Raw genomic sequence first — 23516 nt, forward strand, 5'->3', positions numbered from 1 at the left:
GTCCCTGTTTGGGTTCTGTTAGTTTGTGTCTTAACCAGTGTGCTAAAAAGGCATTCAGAAATTGCTCACACTCATATCCAGAGGTGAGTGTGTGAACAATAATGACCTTCTTTTGGAGCCACAGTCCAGTGCATCTCAGGCCAGCCTGGAATTCACTGATCATGCCTGCCGTTCCCGAGTGCTGGGGTCCCAGGCATGCACTGCCATGCTCAGTTTGTGTGGCACTGCACAGAGAGCCACTGAATCTTGAATGCTAGGCAACGCTCTAACAACTAAACTACATCCCCAGCTGCAGATCATGACTTTTAAATGTATGATTTAAATGATTCACCATAATTTGGTATACTGTCAACATTAAATTACAGTTACTTTGGAGTATGTTTATTCATGCAAATTACTTCTCCATGTACAGGTGTCTCTGTGGCTTTTCTATTGCTGTGTGGACACCGTGAACTAAGAAGGGTTTATTAGGGTCTTACAGCTTCAGAAGGTGACTCCAGGACCTTCACGGCAGGGAGCATGGCACCAGCCAGGCAAGCATGGCCCTGGGACAGTAGCTGATAGCTTACATCTTAATCCATAAGTATGAGGTGGTGGTGGTAGTGATGAGACAGGAGATGAGACAGACAGAGAGACAGACAGACAGACAGACAGTGCATGGATGGTGTGGGTTTTAAAGTCTCAAAACCAGCCCTCAGTGACACTCTTTCTTCAACAAAGCCACACCTCCTAATCCTTCCTGAATAATTCCACCAACTGGAGACCAAGTTTCCAAATATCTGAGGCTATGGGGTGTTGTGGATTGCATTTGAATTCAAACTTTGCAAGGTTTCTTCACTGTCATTTATAAGTTATTGAGATCTGAATTCACTACTTCAGAGCTTATCGTGGCAAACAGGAAGACAAAAAGAAAATAACCAGGATGCTTCAATAGACCTATACTTAAAAATACTGATAAAAAGAAAAAGGATGCAGGGAGTGTAATTCTAGAAGCGTAAGTCCTTCAGCCGCAGCATAGTACCAAAAACCTGCTGTAGGAAGGTGTCGTTTCTCTTATTCACGCTGCAAGTTAAATTTTGAATGTTAACATTACCAGGATCTGGGGCTGGCTCAGTGGGTAACGGACTGCTGAGCCAGCATTATTAGTTCAACTTCATAAGACCCTTTTCTAATCTATTCTCCATTTCCAGGCAGTTGCTGAGGTCTTCTTGTGGGGGTGTGGTATCTTTGAACTCTAATAAAATTGTCCTAAATTCTTTTATTAATGAGACTAAGAACCCTAAAGAGAAGCTGGATTTCCCCCGTACCGTTCTCCTGAGATCCCCCAGGATGGAGTACTACCCGATGTCTGCGCACTCTAAAGCAGGCCTGGCTGGCTTCTTTAAAACACCAGGATGCAGAGCCCTGGGCACGCACCTCCAAGTTCAGCTCCACATGGGAGCTCAGGGTGCCCCAGCTTCTCCCTAGGACAAAGAGCTTCTACAAAAAGCCTCTCTGAAGTAGTGGGGCGCACGTTATTGTGCGTGACACACCGCGCTGAGTGAGCCCGAGACTGACTGGAGGGGCGGGGCGCACACGTCATCCGCGCTGGAGAATGACGTAAGGGGGCGGGGCACACCGGTGCACCCTAGGAACAGACTCGAGGGGCGGCGGTGGGGGACCGTGCTATGGACCGCTACGCGGGCGCCGGGGACGAGGCGGCGGACCGGGCCCGGCAGCAGGAGCGGCACTACCAGCTGCTGTCAGCGCTGCAGAGCCTGGTCAAGGAGCTGCCCAGGTGCGAGGCGTCGGGCGGCTGGTGGCAGGAGGACGGGGCGGGGGCAGGGCCGGGGCGGGGCGGCGCTCACCGGGAGGTCTGCTCGCAGCTCCTTTCAGCAGCGCCTGTCCTACACCACGCTCAGCGACTTGGCCCTGGCGCTGCTCGACGGAACGGTGTTTGAGATCGTGCAGGGGCTTCTGGAGATCCAGCACCTCACCGAGAAGAGCCTCTACAACCAGCGACTGCGGCTGCAGAACGAACACCGAGGTGCAGGGGGCGGCGGGACCTTCCTAGGCCGTCCCTAGGGAGTGCAGAGCCATGCTGTCCCCTTCAGTCTGCCGTGCAGAGACTTCTTACTCGCTTTCACTAGAGTGCCCACAGCCTCCTAGGCCTGATGGAGCTTGCTGCTTGTAGGTCTGTTGACAGCTTTGTGTTGCCGGTTTAGGAAACCCGTTATTCCAGCATCTTCCCATTTGAGTATCAGGCTTGATCGCCTTCGCCTATAAATTATACTAGTCGTCTCCAGTTGTGCCATCAGATTTCCCTTCCATTCTATTTGTTCAAGCTTGACTTGGTTCAGACATTTTAGGAAAGCATAGTGTGACGACGTCCCCAAGCTCACCGCTAATACTACACTATAGTTGTTGGAGTTTTTTTATTGCTTTGGATTTTGATACCGAGGGCTGAACCCAGGGCCTCTCACCTGCCAAGCAAGTTTTCTATATTGAGCTACATTTACAGGCAAACATACTCTGCCTTTCTGGCAATGCCTGTGTGCTGCCAGGATTTCCTGATTAGAGATAGGTGTTGGATTTTGTCAAAATCTTTACCAGTTCCAGTGGGGACCCATACTCATCTGAGTCATGTCTGCTTAATTTGATTCATGAAAATTTTAGGGGTTTTGCCCTTATTCCTGATGTATGACAGCCTGTAGTTTTCTTGTAGTGTTTATGTAGGGATAAAGGTAATGCTGGCCTCAGAATTGTTGAGAAATCTCTCGTTTGCCAAGAGCTATATTTCTTCACCAAGTTTGAGTGGCTGTGCTATTCTGGTCTCTTTAATGTTTTTATGGAGGTCTATAGTGTATCTAGTTTACAAGTCTAAAGTACACGATCAGTTCATTCTTTTCCCTTTTGGTTTTCCAAGACTGTCCCACTGTGTTGTGTAGAGCTGGCTGTCCTTCTGTCTCGGCCTCTCTAGTAGTTGGATTCCGAGTCTGGGCCCGCCCTGCCTTGCCCATTCTTTTCAGTAAGCAGAAGGAGGCTTCGCCTGGCTCCCTGTCACAGACATCATTCTTCCCATAGTACTTCCTTCGTCACCAGAAGGAAAGGTGCTCACTCTGACTGCTGCTTCCCCTGATGTCATTATGAAGCTGGCCATTATCCTGCAGAGCCCCTTTGGGTGGGGCATCTGATAGTGAGAGCCTCTGCTGTCTTCAGCCAGATCCAGTGGTGGCTGGACTCTGGGAACTGACCGGAGGTGTCTTTCAGCATTGGATAAGGAGATGATGTCTCACACATGTACCTGCTGCCCCAAGCCTTGAGCCTGCCTCATATTCACTGCAGGCAGGCAATCAGGCCGTCTCTTTCTTGCCCTTGCATTGACAGATTTGTGATGGACTCAGTTTCAAACAGCAGTAATAAGTGGTGTGTGTCACTGGTACAGAAAATGCCAAAACCTAGGGGAGGTTATACGCATTGCTGAGGCTGTCAGATTTAAGGGAACCTCAAGGATCCTTCTGAATAGAGCTGTCCCACGAATCTCTTCTAGAAGAGTGTTAGACTTTCACATAGCTGGTCACCCACACTCCCGTTTTATGCTCAGACAGGTGTGCGCTCCATTTTGTGACATCAAATTCTTACCATTCTGTGTGCCTGCCATCTCTAATCTGCCCACTAGGGCAGATGGTTTGTACATATCTACGTGTGTAGCAATTTGCCAGGGACCAGGTACTTTGCTTGCTGGCAGAGGGTAAGGACTGCAGAACCCTGTAGGCTCACAGTGTGGGCCCGTGGGCCCCTTCACCTGGCTGGCGAGTAGGAGCTGCTCTGCTTACCCATAAGGTAGCACCAAGCTTGCCTCAACAACTGCACTGCTGGCAGACAGAGCCCTCTTCCTCCTTTTATAGGCTTTTGGCTCTTGAATACAGTATATACAGTATTCACCCAGAGTCCCTGTGTGATGTCCTATGGAGGAAGTCCAAGAGAGCACAGCTAGAACTATCTGTCTCAAGCACCTGCCTCCTGTTCGGGCTCTGGGTGTACTGAGCTCTGATCTTTGATGCTTAACCTACACAGCCCTGTCAGCACCATGGATGTGAAGAAGGTGCTGGCTAAGAACAGTCCTCCAGGGACTAAAACTCCCCATAGCCGTCTAGGACGGGCTTCCTTAGAGACCCTTGAACCGGACCTCTCACCCAACTGCCCGTCTTCCTAACACCTGCTCTTGCTGATGGATCTTTCCCTCCCTCCCAGTGCTCAGACAGACTCTGAGGCAGAAGCATCTGGAAGCCCAGCAGTCCTGCCGGCCCCACAACTTGCCAGTGCTCCAGGCAGCTCAGCAGCGTGAGCTGGAGGTAGGAGGATGGGACTGCTGGGCCGGACTCCTCATGGCTTGGTGGTGGGGCTGAGGGTGGCTCAGAAGCTGAGCTAATGGGTGCTGGAGGTCTGGTGAGTTCCCACTCATGATTTTCCCCCATGGTGACTGAGGTGTGCCCTAGCTAAGAGGAGAGTTGGTCATCTGTCACTCCCCTGTCCTGGCAAACAAGCATCTCTGGAGTAGGGCTGCGTAGAACAGTCGCTGAGTAGGGACATTGTCCCTTCTGTCCCAGGTGATGAAGCACAATGTTGGGATGACAAGACCAGTCAGGGAGAGGCCCATCTTACCAGGGAGCTCAGGGTCAGATGTGGAACCCCAGGAAATCAGCAAGCCTTGGTGTTGGGGGTGAGGCGCGGTGGCCCCAAGGGGTGAATGACCGGTCTCAAAGGCATTTCAGGCTGGAACTGTTGGGGAGCCTTATGGAGCCCCTCTGAGCTATGAGCAAGAATACCCTGTAATCAGAACCACTGTGGTGGGCAGCGCAGCCAGGAGGAAGTAGCCAGTGGGAGCTTGTGTTTAAGAAACCCTGGGCGGAAGCCCTAGCAGGAGCCATCCTCACTCAAGCCATGGCAGGCCATGGAACACCGGATCCGGGAGGAGCAGCAGGCAATGGACCGAAAGATTGTCCTGGAACTGGACCGGAAGGTTGCCGACCAGCAGAGCACACTGGAGAAGGCAGGGGTGGCTGGTTTCTATGTGACCACTAATCCTCAGGTCAGCACTGTAGCCATTATGTTTTAGGTTTTCTTTTCTTTAGATCTTGGGTGATGTTTTGCTTGTTCTTTCTACCTACCTACCTATCTACCTATCTATCTCTCTATCTACCTATCTATCTCTCTATCTACCTATCTCTCTATCTACCTATCTATCTCTCTATCTACCTATCTACCTACCTATCTCTCTATCTACCTACCTATCTCTCTATCTACTTATCTATCTATTTTTGAGACAAGGTCAGCTATGGCGTCAGTTTCTGAGTGCAGGGATTATGGGCCTATGCCAATACACCAAGTCCATCCGGAGTCTTAGCACATTGGTTCCTAGGGAAGCCTAGAGTCAGTGATAGAGTTTAGGTGAAAGACCCTGTGAAGAACAGAGTCTGATCCCCATGCCCACAGGGGGGTGAGCATGCCAGCCCTGGGGTAGTGCCCACCTGTCTATCCTTGCACAGGTTTCTTCCTATCTCCAGCACGCTAGCCCCTGTTGGACTCTCAAGTCAGTCAGAGACTGCTGGCTCAGACTCTCCCTTCTCCTGGCCATGGCTAGCATCCACAGGAAAATCACCCTCTTAGCCTCATTACCTACATCTTCTAGGCTCTGTACCTGCCTTAGCCAAGGCAGAAAGCCATGTGGTTTCATGCTGCTCCTTACAGGGCCTTTTTTTTACATCCCAGGAGCTGACGCTGCAAATGAACCTATTGGAACTCATCAGGAAACTGCAGCAGAGGGGCTGCCAAGTGGGAAAGGCAGCTCTGTGACCAAGTGTGGGGTCCTTGCTGTCCTGTTGCCTAGGATGGCTGGCGCCACAGCCCTGTCTGTATGAGGACTACTGGCTGTCCAGCTGCCAACAGGTCTGATCTGAGGGGCTGATTAGACCCTGGCTATGCCTGCTGCCGTCTACTGTTCAGATTTGGAGGGGACGGGTCCAAACAGTAGGAAAGGTGTCATGAAAAGACCCCACGACTGAATGTTGAGTGGGAATATTGGTTCAAGCACCTTCCTCTCTGAGCATATCCCACATTCCCTTCAGGCTTGGGTTTTGCCTTATTCCTACGTAGCCCCTCCTTTGACAGCCCCAGCCCTGGATGGAAGAAGCTCCAAAACCCAAGTTCAATACGGCTTAGGAAAATAAAGTACCTGGGACATGGTTTGTGTCTGTGCTACCTAGCATCCTTCCCTAGTGGCTCCGGCCATGTTGGAGTCAGCAGAGTGGCAGCCACCATATGACAGTGCCCTTCTGGGACACCCCAGCCAAGCCCTTAGTATTTGCATTGTCAGGTCCCTAATTAATACAGACCCCAAACTGCTATATGAAACTAAAGCACTTAGCAGGACGCATGCCACAGACCCAGCTAGGACTTGAGTTACTGGAGTGAAGGGCAGAGGGGCCGGAGGGGAGCTGGGCCTCAGCGTCTGGGTGCCGCCTGCAGTCATCCAGAGTCTATACATCTGGGTTGTGGAATAAAAATGGATGGGTGTTGTCCCTAATGTCTTAATTAGAGTGACCAGACATTGACTTCATGTGCAGGTACCAAGAGAAAGGTGATGATGCTCCGTTACAGGATGATTTATTGACTAAACAGGCTTCCAGGTCTGTCCTGTGCCCAGTGCAGGGAAGATGGGTTAGACCCCTGCAGGTTAGTTCTGGACTAGGGCTCTGCAGCCTGCAGAGGTAGTCATTGCTTACTCCGGTTAGTGGGGCAGCTCCCAGGGCTCCAGCTGACCTCATTTCTGAGTATCTGCTCTTTGGGGGTACAGGAAGTCCTGGAGGGTAGCCCCCATCTCAGCACCTCAAAGGCTTGAGCATAAAAAGGTGAACCGTGTCTGGCCAGGCTGTACTAAGGAACCCTAACCCAACCCAAAGCTGTGCCTTGCCTGAAGCCCCAGAGGTAACAGGTTGAGTGGAGTAGGCGTGGGCATGGCCCCAGCAGGGACTAGGCAGGATGATGGAAGAGGCTGCCAGTGCACAGCCGCCGGCTGAGCTCCTGCCAGAGCAGTTGCCTCTCTCGCTGAGCACCCTTCATGATGCTGCTGTTCTCCAGGGCACGGCGGGACAGGTAAGGAAGTACCTCCATCACAGGACCGTAGGGTACATACTTGTACACAGGAAAGCCTGCCTGGCCTGCACACACACGGGTAGCAATGAGTGTCCCCCACAACACAGTGTACCCTGCCACCACATACCCTCCCAGGACAATCCAGTTCACCTAGTGGGAAGCTAATTTGGTCACACATCCCCAGCAGCTGTCCAAAGCACACCTGACCATCGGCAGGATGCAGGCCTAACTCCTTCATTCTGTGAAAAGGGGCAGGCTGGTAAGGGTCCACCACAGGACACAACCCCCCTCAGCCCCCTCCCCCTTCATCTACATTCCAGCCACTGTCCCCTATGGGGTGGGGCAGGAATGTGGGCTCTGCTCTAGCTGTCTAGGTCTTCCCAGTACAGCTTCCCTGCCCACTGCCTCTGATACCCCTTCTCCATCTCCCTCCTGTAAACGTGTGTGCATGTGAGTACACACATACATGCATGTGCACACCACACACGTATGCATGAGCACACGTACAGGAGCACTTGGTGCCTTTGCTCTAGTGGCTGACACCCTATCCTGGTTCACAGCCACCATTTGCTTAGAATGGAAAGTGAACTACAGCCTCAAATGCTGTCAATATGTTAAATACTCAGAAACACTGAAATAACCTCATTATGCTACTAGAAAATGTACAGCTGTGACTGGATTACACTGCATTCCATGTATGTGTGCTTAGAGTGTATGTCCATGCGTGTGACCACAGGGCTATCTGAGTATCTGGTCAGCCCAGAGCTCACTGATGAGGCTAAGCTGGCTGGCCAGCAAGCCCCAGACATCCCACCTCTGCCTCACCAGCGCTGGGCTCCAAGTCCTGCTACCACAGAGCTGCTTTACATGGCTTCTGAGTCAAACCAGAGGCCTTGTGCTGGTGGCAGGCACCTCTCCATCACTGCCCTGGCCTACTTGCACTCCATCTTATTAGCACTGCTTAGATTGGAATGTGGGCAGTGGACCAACACCCTCCGCTTCAGGCTGGCAGAACCTACCTGCACAACGTAAAGTTCACAGTGTCCTCATTGTGGGAAGCCACCATCACCTCTGCCTTCCTGCTGTGCTTTAGCTCCTCCAGAACATAGTTAAGGCACCTGGGACAGGGACAGTCCTACCTAAGCTTGGCTCCAGGCCAACCACCATCTGAACCCCTGTTGGCTCGCAGAGAAAAGAGGCATTGCAGAACCCAGGCAGAGGAGCAAAGGAGGAGGAGGTGGTGGTGACAACGGCCAGAATCTCAAAAAGGTCTCTCCAGCTGTTAACCATTCCTGCCTGGAAGGAGGGAGGCTCCTGAGATCCAAGATGAGGACATTTACTGTAGGAACTCACCAAACCGGTGTATCAGTCCATTGTTGGTGTTGTATCTGGGGTGGACAGGATCGCTCACACCCCCTTAGCAGCATTACTCTATGAAAGGGCAGGCCCAACACCATCCCACAGGGCGCACAGGGCATCGAAACCTGTGGCTTCGCTTCTGGGAAAGAACCCGAAGCACTCCTGGTAGGCCTCAGGTAGGGTGGGCATCCCTGAGCACCAGAGTCTCACCAAGGACACTGCCAGGCTGGACCACAGGCGCCCTCAGACACAGCTGCACATGCATGTAGCACAGCAGGACTGGGATGTTCAGTGAGTCCCCGTTACAACGGCCAGAGAAGACCATGGGACTGAGCATGCACCCTTGGGTATCTGGTGCTGACACAGGAGATGAAGAGACAAGGAGAGAGCGCACGTGTAAATGTGGCACAGCCTGGGTATGCAGTGGACTTCATGAAACAGCAGGACGGAGCGGGAGCCCAAGGGCCTCAGGTGCACACTAAGCAAGCATGGCATCTGCACGGAGGGCCCATGAAGCTGGGCTGCAAGCACGGGAAATGAAAGCTATCTGTCTGGCTTCATTCAGATGCTGGCTCTGGAAGTGGGGTTGCCGCGACACTCCAGATCAAACCGTTTTTTCTGTCTGGAAGTCCTTTAACCCCCCATTACTTTTCAGACTGACTCAGTTCTGTCACCATGGAGGGGAGAACAGTAGCTAATGGTGCTAAAAATAGGATGTCCTCAAGAACAGCTAGAAGTTAAGGACTTCCAACAGAAGCTGACATCATTTATCAAAATACGAAATGTTTACAGTGGGAAGGGCAGAGGCTGGTCCTGCAGAGACCATGGTTGTGTCCAGACCCTCCGTCATGAGAGCTGCGAGAGTCACTCTGCTGTGGCGTGCCCAGCCCACTTTGCCTTGTGTTTGCTCTCCTGAATAGCCTGCGCCAGCTGTCTCTGCTCGGCATTGCGGGCCTGTGATTTGGTGATGTTTTACTACAGCTCTGCTGCTTGTCTCCTTTTACTTTTGCCTGCTAGAAGCTCAATAAACTCATCTGAAAGCACAGCGGCAGAAGAGCCCAGTGATAAACAGCAGGAAGTGCAGCCAGGCCACAGTTGACCGCCCTGGGAGCTGAGAAGCTGATAGGTTGAGCCAGTCACATACAGCAAGCCAGTTACCTGGGACAGGGCTCTCTCCCATCTCCCAGGCTGATTTTAAACTCACTTTGAAGCCGAGGATGACTTTGAACTACTGATCTTCCTCCTCCTCCCGAGTGCTGGGATTAAAGCTGTGCACCATCATGCCTGGTTTATGTGGTGCTGGGGCTCAAACCCAGGGCTTCAGGCATGCTAGGCAAGCATTTGACCACGAGCTGTACCTATTGTTTTGTGTCCGTAGGAGTCAACGGGAGCACAGAGAGAGGCCCGTACTCCATATTGAAAGGAGGAGAAATGTGATGTTTTGGGAAAATTATATAACAGCAGAAGAAATAGCACCTTTGCCCTCAGGAAACTGGCTTCTGCCCAATGGATCCACTCACTCTCAAGGCCCACGTTCTCATGCATCGCTCCAAGAAGGCACAGGAGGCCTCTCACCTGTGGTACATAGCATTGGTGGCTTCATATGTAGGGTTTATGGGGTCCTCGTAGCCGATCTCCACAGCCCTGGCACGCTCTTGGGCCATGTATGCACCACGTACCAGCTTGGCCCCAAAACACCAGCCTTCACGGCGAGCCAGTTCCATGTCCATGGTCACATTGTCATAGGCATCCTGCAAGGTCAAGTCCCAAAGTCACAGGGAGCCTGACTGGTGGCAGCAGAGACTGCCTGTTTCATGTGTACATCAACTTCAAGTGCCTAGGCAAGCCACTGTCTGCTGAGAGACGTGCCACTCAAAGAATATGGGAGGAAAATGGGGGTGAACCTGGGCCTCCAGCCTCTGCCACCAACAGCCTCTGTACAGCCTGAGATGGCCCTGTGGGTGGTCAGCCCAGATGCATGCAGTTACTGTGTATTCTGGAGTCACCTTGGCCAGTTAGGAGTAAGCTGCCGCCTGTCTGGGACTGCTCCATACATATCATGTCCTCTTGGTACCTAACGAGATGCCCCACGAGACCCCCCACCCCCAGCAACTTAGCAACCTCAGGCTGCTAGGGTTGGGATTTTCTGGGCTCTCAAGGCTATCCCTTTAGCCCTATCAGATCTTCTAGGGGAGTCTACTGCTTTTGTTCAGATTCTTAAGAAGGTCCTGTGCTAAAACAATATAATGGGCACAGTCAGCTATGAAGTCTTCTGAAGAGCCCAGCACATCCTGAAAGAGCTGCTTGTCTTCGGCCCCTGGACACTTTTATCTGCATCACGTTATTACTTGTGGGGTGTGACATGCAGGGCCCCACCGTGCACAGGTGGAAGTCAAAGGGCACCTTGGAGGAGGAATTGGTTCCATGGGATTTAAGAATCAGACGGTGGGCTTGCAGAGCACATGTTCCTACTGAGCCATCCTACCAGAGCACACATACACTCTCCAGTGGGAGTGGCCACTAGGCAGGGCCTGTTTCCTAGACAGAAGAACCTGGTACAGAGTCAGCAGTCTGTTTGCTCCTTTGCCTGTGCTGCTGCGGTCTCTGTATAAAGCAGGGCCAAACAGATACTGCACGGCTCCATAGAGGCATATCCCTGCAGGGTGGTGGGTCACACTGCCCGCGAAAGGGTCTGCTGCCAAGTGCTGGGGACAGGCAGAGAGACGGAGGCAGGAGGTGGATGGCTATACCTTGAGGTAGCACTGGAATGTGTTGAAGATTAACGGCTTATCCGCATTGAACCTTCGCTGCATCTCCAGGGTCAGGCGGCTGATGGCTGGCTGGAAGTAGCTCTGCTCTGCGTCAATCATCAGCCGCACGCCCGCCTCTTTCGCTTTCTGAGAGGTTCATAGAGGAAGAATCTATGGCTCAAGGTTGATGATGCTCAGCTCAGGAGCTGGGGCCCCTAATGCTCACCCCCCCAATACTCACACAAGTAGGGCTGTTCACATCTTACTCAGCACATTCATCCTCTCCTAACACGCGCGCACACACACACACAGGCTGCTCACACCTTGGCCAGTACGTCCATCCTCTGCAGCATCCTCTTCATCTGCTGTTCTTCCTCCTCAGTGAACCGTGACAGCAGGGGCTCCAGCTGGCCAGTCTGAGAGCACAGAGGAGTCAGGCCACTCTGGCCACAATGCTCCACCTTGAGGCCAGCATCACCTTTCCGGTATGCTGTCTTCTGTCCACCCTCCAGCCCACCATGGACCAGAAAGGATACTTCTCGGTCCCTTGGCTTAAACAAGTTAGACATGATGGCAAAATGCCCCATGTGCCAGCAACTGTCACGTGTGAGGAAAGCTGTACCCATATATGCAGGCCCAGGCCTGTGCCACCAGGAATTTACTTCTGTGGCTTCCTAGGACCCTGAGAGTTTTACTCCTGTAGGAAGTCATGCAAAGAAAGGCAAAGGAAGGGAACCTGGACCTCCAACCAACCAGGCAGCACTTGGAACAGTAAAAACTCAAGGGGAGGAGCCATGGCTATGGGGTTCTACCCAACGTGCAGCATGGGACCATGGGACCAGAATGTGGCCTTCAAGGAGCCAGGCAGGCCGCTTCATCAGCAGCAGGCACTGTTGATGAAAACTGGCAGGCTGCACCTGGAAACCATGCGGCACAGCAGTCTCCCCTCAGCCTGCAGCCAGGCCCAGGGTGCTCCTGCAATGCTAATGAGCCATCATTTCATTGATCCCGGCAGCCTTGCCACTGACCACAAACACCGGTGCCAAAGTCTGTGGGGTGACCTCGGAGCAGTCATTTAATGTACACTGCACACCGGGGTTCCAGGGTAGTGGCTCAAAGTTGGGGTGGGTGGGCCCTCAGTCTCAGGGGCTAGACACTATCCTCAGCTGCAATTTCTGTTCTCCCTCATAATCTAGAGCAGGTGGAGTTCCACACAACCTCCTTCCCCTGAGTACAGGCCACACTAGCAACTCACTTTGCCAGACTGAACCTGGCATGACTCCTGAGAGCAGGCTGCAAACGCTGATGCAGCTCTAACTGGCCTTCATCCTAGGGGACACTTGCTTTGGGAATCCAGCCATCATGTTGGGGAAGAAAGCCCATAGGACAACCAGCATCACCTTTAACACCATGCGGCCACCTGGCCCTGCCATGGAGTACAGGTGACCAGGAGACCCCAGATGAGCACTACCCAGTTGGTCCCTGTTCAGCCCTAAAGACTGTGGTGACTTGACACACAAGATTAGGTGGGCTGGGGAAGACCCTCCCGTGAGACACCTGTTCTCCTTGTACTTAAAGGCCCACATGCATCCCTGCCCTACCGAGCTCAGTGCACACTGACTGGGTTTAATCTTTGCTGCGGGGTCAGAAGGAATGGTGCCTGAGTCACAGTGAGTCCCTGGGTGGGCAGAGAGTGGAATTGGGCTGAGGAGGTACCTGCACATTGGGAACCACCAGGTGCCTGGAAAGCTGGGTCCTGCTGTCGACAAGGCTGTTCCAGTCCAGCAAGTCCACAGTGCTGAAGGATAAGGCACATCAGCAGAGCAGGCTGCCAGAAATCCTGGGTCCAAGCACCCAGCTTTGCTCACAGGTCCTAGGGTGTTTGGGGGTCCTCATCATACTAGCCATACTTTAAAACACGGCTCCCGAACTCCTCGTGAACTGCTGTAGTGTTTGATTTTAAGACTCAGTTAACCAAAGCATGACCACTTTTGCAATGGGTCAGTAGCAATAAGAACACAAAGTATGCAGAGAATGCAGTCCGCGGCCAGCTCAACCTTAAGGAAGAGCCAAAGATGCAGGGCTGGCAGAATGCAGTCATCTCTCCAGGAGGCGGGAGAAGCGAATGTGCAGGGCTAGCCAGGGCATCTGAGAGTTGGCAGCTCTACCTCAAGCCCACATCCCGACTTGACTGGGGGCTACTGGTGACATCAGTCCCAGCCTCTGGCCCTAAGGATGGGGCATGGGGTGCTATCTTCACCTGCCAGTGTGGCTCTTAGGAAGATGCTCTGGGGCCCATGTCGTTTTCTAAGAAGTCCTGTGTCCAGGCTGCCTATACTCGGGGACATCCCAGCTTGCTATCAACTTGAGAAAGCTGAACTTTCTCAAGTTCAATAACTTGAGAAAGCAGTTCTCTAGACAGGCTCATCCTTTCTGGGAAATGACGAGGACTAGAAGCCACGGGGGCTCAGCTGAGACCATAACTGCACTGGGGTAGATGTCAGCTCTTACCCAGACACTCCCAGCGTCTCTGGTGTGAACCACCCTTCGATCTCAGCCCTGGATGCGATGCCCATCTTTGCGATGCTCTCCTTGAGACATGAGAAAGAGTCAGTACTACCATCACTCACTGCCCACCACAGCCTGTCACCGACAGAGGACTCATTCCAGGCCCCATTTCTATTCCATCTTTCCCACATCAGCCAGGAGAGGAGGAAGGGATGCTCACCTGGAGCGCCGCCACCTCCAGCTTCGTGTCCACAGCAGCACGCCCAGCCTGTCCCTGCTCTGCAGCCATTTGATGGAAGAACAGTCTCCACCTGGTCAGCACGTCTGAGAACTGCAGCTGCCAGTGCAGGTGTGAGCCTCGCTGCAGCATGCTCCCAGCTCCTCCTCCAGCCCCGGGATCTGCAGCCTCTGCAGATGGAATGTGCCGCCACTTACCAGAAACTGTGGTCTCCCCAGTGCAGTGAGCTTAATGGCTGAGAAACCACCGTCACTGGCTCCACCTGTCAGAATCCAAAGAAAGAGCCGTGAGTGTCTGAGAGATGGATGCCTGAGTCAGATGGAGGACAAGGTGCAGCTTGCAGCTCCCTGTTCTTCAGAAACAGCCCTTGTATGCAAGAGGACATCAGTCAAAGAAACCAGGGAGATCCGCACATTGCTGGTGGCCTCCTAATGCCTTCCGCTCAATAGGCCATCCATATATGGGCCAGAGAACACAGAAGTGCCAAGTGGAGTAGGGGCTGGGATACAACCCCAGGGAGAGCAGTCGGGAACTAGAAGATGCCCCTCACCACAGTTCCAGTGTGCTGACTACACAAGCCCCAGGCTCTGCCTAGCAGCTAGCAGAGCAGGGGACCCCACCTGAGGCCTGGATGCACCGCAGTAAGTTCTCCATGTAGTTGTCACACTTGGCTTCATTGGCATAGAAGTAGGTGCGGGCACTGATGACGCCATCTCTACGGTCTCCAAAGGCAGGGTGGACCTGATACTGCTTCTCCCTCTTATGTGCTCCTGGGGAGGAAGACGCATGGCCCTATTAGCGATGCCAACCTGGTTCATAGCTTCATCTTCAACATCCAGCCCATCCCAGCAGACATAGGCCAACAGCCCAGAGCCTACAACCCTCAAGATGGGCTCCAAAAAGGCCTTGCTGCAGCTGCTCTCCTGCTAGGCACTGCTGCTCCTTTCACTTGGATGTCCCTGGCTAAACCTCATCATAGGGCAAGCCATGCCAGGCAAATAGAACCTCCATCACAAAGCCTTACTGAAGGCCATGGACACTGAGTCGGCCTGGATGAGCTCTTAAAAATACAAGGAGGCTGTATCTCACCAGGTATGTGAAGATAGGAGGCAGCCTCCAGCCTCGTCCCTTGCCCAAAGACTGGCACAAGCCCTAACTAAGCCCAGATGTCTCCTGGGCCACCAGACTGTAAGCTGGGCAAGAGATCACAGGTTCCGAAACTCACCGCTGCCATATCTCTCTGCTTCAGAGGTGCATGACCTGCGGGACAGAGGAGGCAAAGGTCAGTTATGCTACCCGAGGTCACCACGAGGCCGCTGAGCATTGGACCTGATCATGAACTTGATACAAGGCTCGAGGAAACAAACCAACCTGCATTAACCCAGCCCTTCCTCTGGCCTAGCATGACTACCTGGACCAGAGAGGGCTCATCCCCTCCTGAACCTCAGGCTTCCTGTTTGTTTAGCATTTCTTACCGGGGAGGTCAGGCAAGGAGAGGAACAGGAGCAGACACCCTGTACAAAGGATCTTCCAGTCCAGCAACAGTGTCTCCTTGCCATGGTCTCTGGGACAAAGTCCCACATACCCTGGCTTCGTCCACTCTAAGGCCCAGCCCCTGCTAAGACTCTTAGGCTTATTTTTGAAACAGCAACCAGGAATTTCCTTAGAAGACGAAAACAAGACCTTCATATCATATAACTGAGAACCCAAGCCAGGGAGTGGTGACGCACGCCTTTAATCTCAGCACCTGGGAGGCAGAGGTGGGCAGATCTCTGAGCTCCAGGGCAGCAAAGGCTACACAGAAGAGACCTTGCCTTGAAAAACAAAAACAAACAGGAAAAGAAAACCTCACAGGTGCCCACCACAGTTGGCACATCCAAGTCCTCAAGAGGGAAGGGAAGGATGCTGAGGCCCCACAGGAAGAAGCAGGGTTTCCTCTCCGGCATTCTTCAGAGCAGGAAGTGGAGACAGGCAGAAATCGCACCTTCCAGGTCTTACCATCAATGAGCTGTATCCACCAAAGCGCCTTCTGTTCCTCCAAGTAAATCTGGGTTACCAAGCAACATGCCGAGAAGCCTTGTCTTGGGCCCTCCTCTCCTGGACCAAGGCCTTATCCGGAGACTTTGGGCCAGAAGTTATGGTGGGGCTGGGCCATATCCTTGAGTGTCTGGGGCCTCCCACAAGCACCTCAGCCCACAAGGCCACAACCCAGGGCACAGAAGCTAGGCAGACAGTTATTACTCCACTGACCTCATGCAGATAACATGTACCAAGAAGGAGTCTGTAATAAGGAAGTAGGCAGTCCCCATGTCACCTTCCCTCAAAGACAGAGACAAGGTCCCTGGAGGATACGGGTTCCAGGAGAGCAGTCCCAGGCACAACCACATAAAAGTCCCGAGGGCTAGCAGTGCAGAGCCAGGCAGACACTGTGATTCTCTAAGCAAAACTCCTGGCAGGTCCTCAGTGACCCCTGATGGCGGGGCTGCTTATATAACTCCACAGCCCACATGTGTTTAACCAGAGGCATGACTGCTAGGTCTGGTCTCCATGCATTCTGTGCCTTCTTCCGTTAGCTAGGGACAGGCCTCAGTGTCTGGGTACCTTAAGTGGTTGCCCACAAGGTTCTGTGGGGCTGGTCACTCCTGATCGGGCACAATCAGTGGGCTCTGTAAGCTCTCCTCTCTTTGGGGAGGTGACATGTGGGGAGCCAGGCATCCCTTTACAGACTCAGGACTTCATCATACATTTCACCCTCTTCCCTTCTAAGGCTACGGTGGACAGCAGGCAGCCTCTAAAGGCACAGATACAGGCCAGAGCTGCACCTGCAACTCCTCACTTGCTGGCACTGGACGGTGGTACTGTTAGGACCGGAAGGGTCTATTTCCGATGTCCTGGAGCCCAAGCAAAGCTCCCGTGGGACAAACAGCCATGGCAAGCTGAGTAGCCAGCAGAAAGGCATAGACAAGAGTCAATCCTGAAGGCAGGCAGGCAGGCAGGCCTACCGGCCATTCTCACAGCAAGGCAGTCCCCAGTGAGAGCACTCAGTGCTAACCCTGTCTAGGCTGAGGCTGGGGAATCCATTTGGTTATTCAACAGCAGCCTTGGTAAAGGCCTGCAGCCAAATCCCCAAGGCATCAGTGAGGATCACAAGGGGATGCTGGGGCTGGGTCACCCCGCCTTCAGAATGGCCAATCACAAAGCAGGGGCTGGGCTCCCCAGGCTGAGGCCAGGCTTGGACATTCTGTTCTCAGGGCCAGTGGCCTCACATGACCTGCCTTTCCCCAGTCCCTGTTAGTCACCGGTGGAGGAGCAGGGGCAAACCAAAGGTCTGACATGGCCTGTCCTAAGCTTCACACGGGTTGAACAGCTGCAGCCAGAGACCCAGAACCCAAAACCTAAGCAAAGGCCTGTCAGGGAGGGTCACAGGCAGTAGCGCTTTGCAAAGGGTTGGTTTTGCATAGGTCTCCAGTGAGTCAGCTACTACCCCAGGGGGCAGAACGAGGCCACTCTGTCTGCTGCCAAGAAGGCAGGTCCATGAGCTGTGCTTTCTACTTGCTGCTAGGAAAGGGCCGTACAGCACATTGGTGCCAGCAGGAGGAGACTCCAGGCTGCCTGTCACACCACACTGCTGCCTGCTACAGGCCTGCCGACCACAAGTGCCTAGCTGAACCCAGTCATCAGGGTTCTATGCCCTGCAGGCACAGCCATGTGCAGATTAGGAAACTACTTGAGGACTAGTTGGAGCCTGCAGGTCGAGTGAGGATTCCTTAGGAAGGCAGACTGCAGCAGGAAGCCGGGGCACCACCAAATGCTTCTGTGAGAGGAAGGTAGCACATGTTCTCAGCCTTAAACGACACAATCACACCACTCTGCCCTTGCAAATTGAAAAGGCAATTTGAATTTTATACAGTTGTTATAAAAATAGTTTTTGTTTTGATTCCTTTCAGCTACCATGTGGGGAGCTGGATATGGACCAGGCCATAGTTCGCAGATCTATTCCTCAACCCTCCACTGGTGCAGGCCCACAAAAGCACAGCACCCTTGTCTGCAGGAAGCAAGAATTCCAGGCACAACCTATAAAGCTGCTGGCAATCGGGTCAAAGTCTTAGCCACTAACTGAGGCTGAAGCCCTGAAACCCGGGTGCACTTCAGGGTCACACCTGTGCTTTGCAACACCAGAAAAGCGGGTCTTACTCCATCTCTTGGCGCTCCGCCTCCTCGGGGCTCAGATCTTCCTCCACTCCATAGTCCAGGATGAAACCAACACCAAAGGCTTTGTTGTGCCGGATCAGAGGCCTGATAGACTCCTGGTCCTCGCCAGCCACAAAATGGCCATAGAAGGTCATCTTCATTAGTCTCTCGAACATCCTCTGCCCCAGAAGCTTCCTGGCAACTTGGAACAACTGAAAAGCAAAGGGAAGCAGCTGTGTGGCTGCCTGTCTCCCCACTCTGTGCTGCTCCTGAGCACAGCATATCGTACAGAGACCTGTGAGAGCAGGCTGCTTCCGCTTTCTCAGCCGCTGTGTGGAGCCAAGGCACCCCAGAGCACAGAGGACTGTCAGTCACCCCCTGGTGGGTAAAGCAGGATCCAGCCAGTCTCCCTAGGGACAGCAGTGGGCATTTCTGTGACATTTAGTGGTCTCTTGAGGGTGGAGTAGAGGAGGCACGGAGCTAATTCTCAATGATTTGTTCTCTCTGCCAAACGCACCAGAACATGGCTTGCTGTGAGGCCAACCCTCACACGGCTGCTGAGAAGTGGTCACACACAAGGTTCAGATGGCAGGAGAGAGGTTTTTACCGGACACAATGAAATGGGGATCCACGTCACAGCCTTGTCTAGGACTGACCAGATGTGCCCGGAAGAGGACGGTTGCATGCAGCTGGTACCTTTTCCGTGCCACAGCTCTCTCTACCTCATTATGTAAGCATTCCTTAAACCCCCAGGGGAAAGGGAAGGAAGTAGACATCAAGAGAGCCACCCAAGGAGAAGAAACAACATGGACACCGCTCAACAATTAAGGCAGACTGGCAGATGGATCATGGCCTGGGACGGGGGACTTGGCTCGGCAAGAAGGTGAAGTGGAGAGCAACAAAAAGGCCATGGCATAGGGAATGGAAAGGAAAAGCCTGGGGCTCCTCAAGCCCCATGAACGAGTCCTCTCGACAAGGGGGCCCCGCTTTTCGTCTAAGTAGAAACATTCACAAGTCAAACACCTTGGCCGCATGGCTCTACCACAGGATGATGGGGCTCCATGGAGATGCCTCGTGACAACACTTATATGCAGTCTTCATGCAGGATCTGAATGTATGCATTTTGTTCTTTTATCAAGAAAGTTATCATCTTTGATTTTAAAAAGTCTTGACATTCTTGCCATGGGAGGGGGTAGACTGAGGAATGGCCACCTATGAAAGTCGCATGCTCTCATCCTGGTCACGGAGATCGGTGGACACACTGAGGCAAGGTTGGCAGCTTTAACATGGACTCCAGAGGCTAGCCACCACTGATGTCACTATCTGAGCTCAGGCAGCACTGCCCCCATCCAGGTGAGTAGGTCCTTTGAAAATTTACAAATTTGTCCCAGTAATAGAAACACCTACTTTCATTGTAGAATCAAAGCAAGCCAGGCTTGGTGACACACTTTTGAGAAGCTGAATTATCGAGTATCACAAGTTCAAAGCCAGCCTAAGCTATGTAACACCTTCTCTCACAAGGAAAGGTAGCTGGGGAGATGGCTCAGTTATAATGTGCTTGCCTTGAGTTTCATCCCAGGAACCCAGACACGGTGGTATACAATTGTAATCCCAGCCCTAAGGAGTTCCTGGAGCTCACTGGTCAGCCAGCCTAACCTACTTGACAAGATCCAAGCCAGTTTAAATAAAATTTAAAAACCCGTCTTAAAGGGGGCAGACAGACATAATAGCACAGCTCTTTAATCCTGATATTCAGGAGGCAGAGAGAGATAGGTCTCTGGTTTATGTAATGAATTCTAAGACAGCCAGGGCTGCATACTGAGAAGCTGGCACTCACTTTCTCTCTAATCAACACACACACACACACACACACACACACACACACACACACACACGGGGTGGGGGGAAATAAATACTAAAAGAAGAAGTGGACCTGAGGCAGCACACACAAGTGTGTCCTTGAGCTCCCAGATATTCACATACATGTGCACACACATGCGTACAAATACACATGCATGTGTATGTACACATGCATGTACACAAATCCACCAAAGAAGAGTCTCAAACAACGTCCAGAAAACGATGACAGTAAGACTTTTCTCCTCTGGCCCCGTTTGTAACCAACCTATTCTTTAAACAGGAGAGCCCAACTTTTCTCAGTCCTTGTCAAATAGGATGCTTCATGGTCTGCAGCAGAGCTTCAGTCCTGGGCAATAGTTCCAATCTCAGTTCCTATAGTCTACAACCCCCAAACCAGGCCTGGTGACCCAGCTACAGCGGCAGAGCCTCACAAGACCAGGTGGCTCAGCAGAAGTCTTCCTCTGGCCAGAGAATAGGGACTCTCTGGTCTAGCCCACCAGTCTAGGACAGCTGTTAAACTGTGACTCCCAAGCCCTCTGGCGGTCAAACAACCCTTTCAGAGGGGTCCCATATCAAATATCCTATATATCAGAGTTATATTATGATTTATAACAGTAGCAAAACTACAGTTATGACGTAGCAATGAAAATAATCTTATGATTGGGTCACACAAAGCATTAGGAAGGTTGAGAACCTCTAGGATCTGCTCAGTAGCTCTTTGGCTCTGGGCTTGGCTTCCGAATGCCATTTCCTTCAGCACCAGGGATTGAGGCCACCCGCAATGATCTCAGCAGGGATCTCACAGAAAGCTGGGGCTCGGGCTAGACAGCTGGAGCCTTGCTGGGGCTGGGGTTTGTTGCTTCCTTCAGGAATCCAGCACTATCCAGAACAGGCTCCAGAAAGCCAGAAGAGATGGCATGTCCTTTCCCTGCTCATTCCACTGCCCTGATTGGTACAGAGGTGCGGGGAGTATCCATCCTCCTTAGACCCAAACCCCAGGCCCCGGGACAGCTGGTGTTGGATGCAGGGTGAAGCACAAACTGGTCCTACAGACTGTCTCTCCTGCCCTGCTAGATTCTGTGTTGCTCATCCTGTCCCAAAGGCAAGCAGCCATCTATAATCCCCGAGGGAGGTGGCCCAGCTCACTCCCTGAATAGGGTTCTCTTGGGTGACCCCTCTTTTTCAGTTGTGCCTGACCAGCTTGCCACATGCCCCTCCAGGCTGAGGTGCAGGTAGTATCAGCCACTCCCTCCAGCTGCCTACTCAATGCTGCTACTCCACAAAATCCTTGACCTCTGCTAGGGCTCCTTTACCTGTGCACCCTTCGGTGCATTATGACCCACCTACTTCCCACAGACATTCCTGGACTCCAGGGCCTCCCACACTCAGTTCAGAGCCTGTCTCCCACCGCCCATCACTCCCAGGCTCCAAAGCTTACAATGAAATTCTTCAAGGGGCTTCAGGCCAGCACCTCAAATCCATCTCAACAATGTTGTGGGGTGAGTCACCTGTGTGGCCTTGGCTAAGTTCTAAGTGTGGCTCCAGCAGCCTCACCTGAGAAGTCACCACCCCCATTGAGGTATCTTCCAGACCTGTATCCTCACAAACATGGAAGGTCACCTTGAGACAGCTCATCACTAACCCCTCAAGACTGGCTGAAGTGGTGCACTGTTTTGCCCAAATGCCTTCAAGTTGCCTTGTTACAGTTTAAAGTTGTATGTTTGCTAGTCTCTGAGAACCTCCAGCTTCTACACTGCATTCCAGTTTGTGCTGGCAGCCAGTTATGGTGCTGTCTGGACCACAAGTGCAGATGACTTGCTCTCATGCCTGTAATGGGAGAGCACTTGGATCAGAAGTTTCTGAATCCAGGATTCTCAGCTGTATTTATAAGAAATGTAAACACAGGAGAAAAATGAAGTTGGGAGTTTGCCACCTCACTTCTCAAAACTGTTCGGAGTGGCTGTGTTTGAGATTGGCTGGTCACACTTGTGGAATTCTGAGGTCCTAGCCTAGATAAGCACTTCAATCTTCACGAACGTGGAGCTGCATGGAGGGTGCCCGATATCATAGGTGACAGGGATAGTCCTACAAATAGTACAAGTCTTAGACACAATAAGCCTTTGTTTCTAATTGGTAATGATCATAAGTAGAAAATTTCATGAGGTCCGAAAAAGTACGCAGGAAGCGGCCCCCTCCCTTGCCTGCCGTGCTTCAAACCACGCTTGAGTGGCCCTGACCGACAATGTCCGACCTCCGTCACCCGCTGGCCGCGCCAATATCCCCGCGCGGCTCCTGCCCACCTGGCCACCCACCCGCGCACCTGCTCGTGGTGCGCTAGCAGCACCGGCGATGCACACAGCCGCAGCACTAGCAGGTTGCGCGCCAGCTCCCAGCTCCGCCGGCTGCGGTAAGCCTCCTGCGTGTTGGTGAAGTCCACTGCTGGCACAGGCGGCCGCACATCCTCGGCCGCTCCACGCCCCCTCGCAGCCTCAGGGCTCGCGGGTGGCTGCTCCTGGGCCCGCGGTTTGGTTGAGAGGGCAGCCACGCGTGGAGCCACTGAGCGCAGGAGGAAGACGCGCCTCAGAGCCATGGCGGAGCGGAGACGCGCGCTCAGGAGGCTTAAGTACGTTGGGCCAGCCACGCCCCGGGCCACGCCCCTACAACGCCCATTCCCGGAAGCCCCACCTACCACCCAATGGCTCCGCTCCCATCCAAGAAGCCCTGTCCAGCAAGGAAAGCAGCTCCATCTCCTCCCAAGCCTTCCTTGGCGCTCTGGTTTGGCGTATTTCCCGTGGCTGACCACGCCTCCCCAGCTTACAGACCTTCCAGAACCCTCTCCTAGCTCTGCCTTCCCGGACCCCCAAGACTCCGCCCCTTGGGAGCCGGGCTTTTTAGCCCTAGGATTTTCCTGTTCCCAAACTGACCAGGCGGGTCCAGAGTCCGCCAGTCATGTGCCATGACACCTTGGCACACCCCATCCTTGGTTCCAGAGCAGCTGGGCCTTGCATCTGAGGCCTGTAAGAATTCTGTCCCGAAAGGTGGCTCTCTCTCTCTCCCCATCATCACTCCACCCCTGCCTAAAGTGCCCTTAAAGCTGCCCTTTACTGTTGCTTTAGACCTGCCTTTTGCCCTCCGGGTAAGCAAGAGATCCTCAGTTCCACTGAGAACTCTTGGAGCTCTACGGGTTCCTTCCTCCCTTACTGCTCCACATTCAGTAGTGCCTGTGCGCCCCGTGTGCCACCTCTGACATTCCCATACTCCTGCAGAGACCTAGTCTGGTTGTGGATAGCAACATGATTCCCAGGCTTGGCCCTGCCTTGGAGCCGTAAACTCTCCAGTCTATCTTAGACCATGGATATTTAGAGCTATAGGTAACTTTGTGATGGGGAATGTGTATACACTTACACACACTTGAAATAACCTACCGCATACAATTCCCACTTATCTTGGCTGAAGACAACTTCCTAAGGCAGGAT

At 52.8% G+C, this 23516-nt stretch overlaps 2 protein-coding genes across 6 annotated transcripts; one reads left to right on the forward strand and one right to left on the reverse strand.

Annotated features, from left to right (window-relative positions):
- Positions 1 to 1617: 1617 nt before the first annotated feature.
- LOC308422344 (protein DGCR6) lies at positions 1618 to 6241 on the forward strand. Of its 3 annotated transcripts, none has more exons than XM_080918890.1 (5): positions 1618 to 1777; positions 1866 to 2026; positions 4234 to 4334; positions 4904 to 5071; positions 5752 to 6241. In XM_080918890.1, the coding sequence occupies exons 1-5, from the start codon at positions 1668 to 1670 to the stop codon at positions 5833 to 5835; spliced, it is 624 nt and encodes a 207-aa protein (XP_080775016.1). In that variant the 5' UTR covers positions 1618 to 1667; the 3' UTR covers positions 5836 to 6241. The 3 variants fall into 3 exon arrangements, with proteins under 3 accessions (XP_080775016.1, XP_080775017.1, XP_080775018.1); XM_080918891.1 differs by having other exon boundaries at positions 4922 to 5071; XM_080918892.1 differs by having other exon boundaries at positions 4931 to 5071; positions 5752 to 6240.
- A 391-nt stretch (positions 6242 to 6632) lies between these two features.
- PRODH (proline dehydrogenase 1) lies at positions 6633 to 22630 on the reverse strand (the record flags this gene model as incomplete). Of its 3 annotated transcripts, XM_080919292.1 has the most annotated exons (14): positions 6633 to 7199; positions 7285 to 7373; positions 8154 to 8252; positions 10069 to 10244; positions 11244 to 11390; positions 11567 to 11659; positions 12960 to 13041; positions 13755 to 13834; positions 13972 to 14088; positions 14187 to 14251; positions 14610 to 14759; positions 15215 to 15249; positions 18184 to 18392; positions 22361 to 22630. In XM_080919292.1, 14 exons carry the CDS (start codon positions 22628 to 22630, stop codon positions 7012 to 7014), a joined length of 1800 nt encoding a protein of 599 aa, XP_080775418.1. In that variant the 3' UTR covers positions 6633 to 7011. The 3 variants fall into 3 exon arrangements, with proteins under 3 accessions (XP_080775418.1, XP_080775419.1, XP_080775420.1); XM_080919293.1 differs by lacking the exon at positions 7285 to 7373 and having other exon boundaries at positions 22361 to 22495; XM_080919294.1 differs by lacking the exons at positions 18184 to 18392; positions 22361 to 22630 and adding an exon at positions 16240 to 18156.
- Positions 22631 to 23516: the final 886 nt, after the last annotated feature.

The sequence above is a fragment of the Micromys minutus genome, assembly GCF_963924665.1.
Source record: "Micromys minutus genome assembly, chromosome: 7".
Taxonomy (NCBI): Eukaryota; Metazoa; Chordata; class Mammalia; order Rodentia; family Muridae; genus Micromys; species Micromys minutus.

What these genes read in the sequence shown, in the direction of transcription:
- LOC308422344 (XM_080918890.1), top strand. Translation starts at nt 1,668, where the DNA reads ATGGACCGCTACGCGGGCGCCGGGGACGAGGCGGCGGACCGGGCCCGG. An exon ending in CTGGTCAAGGAGCTGCCCAG is followed by an intron (nt 1,778 to 1,865) that starts GTGCGAGGCGTC and finishes GTCTGCTCGCAG; the next exon opens with CTCCTTTCAGCAGCGCCTGT. An exon ending in ATGTGACCACTAATCCTCAG is followed by an intron (nt 5,072 to 5,751) that starts GTCAGCACTGTA and finishes TTTACATCCCAG; the next exon opens with GAGCTGACGCTGCAAATGAA.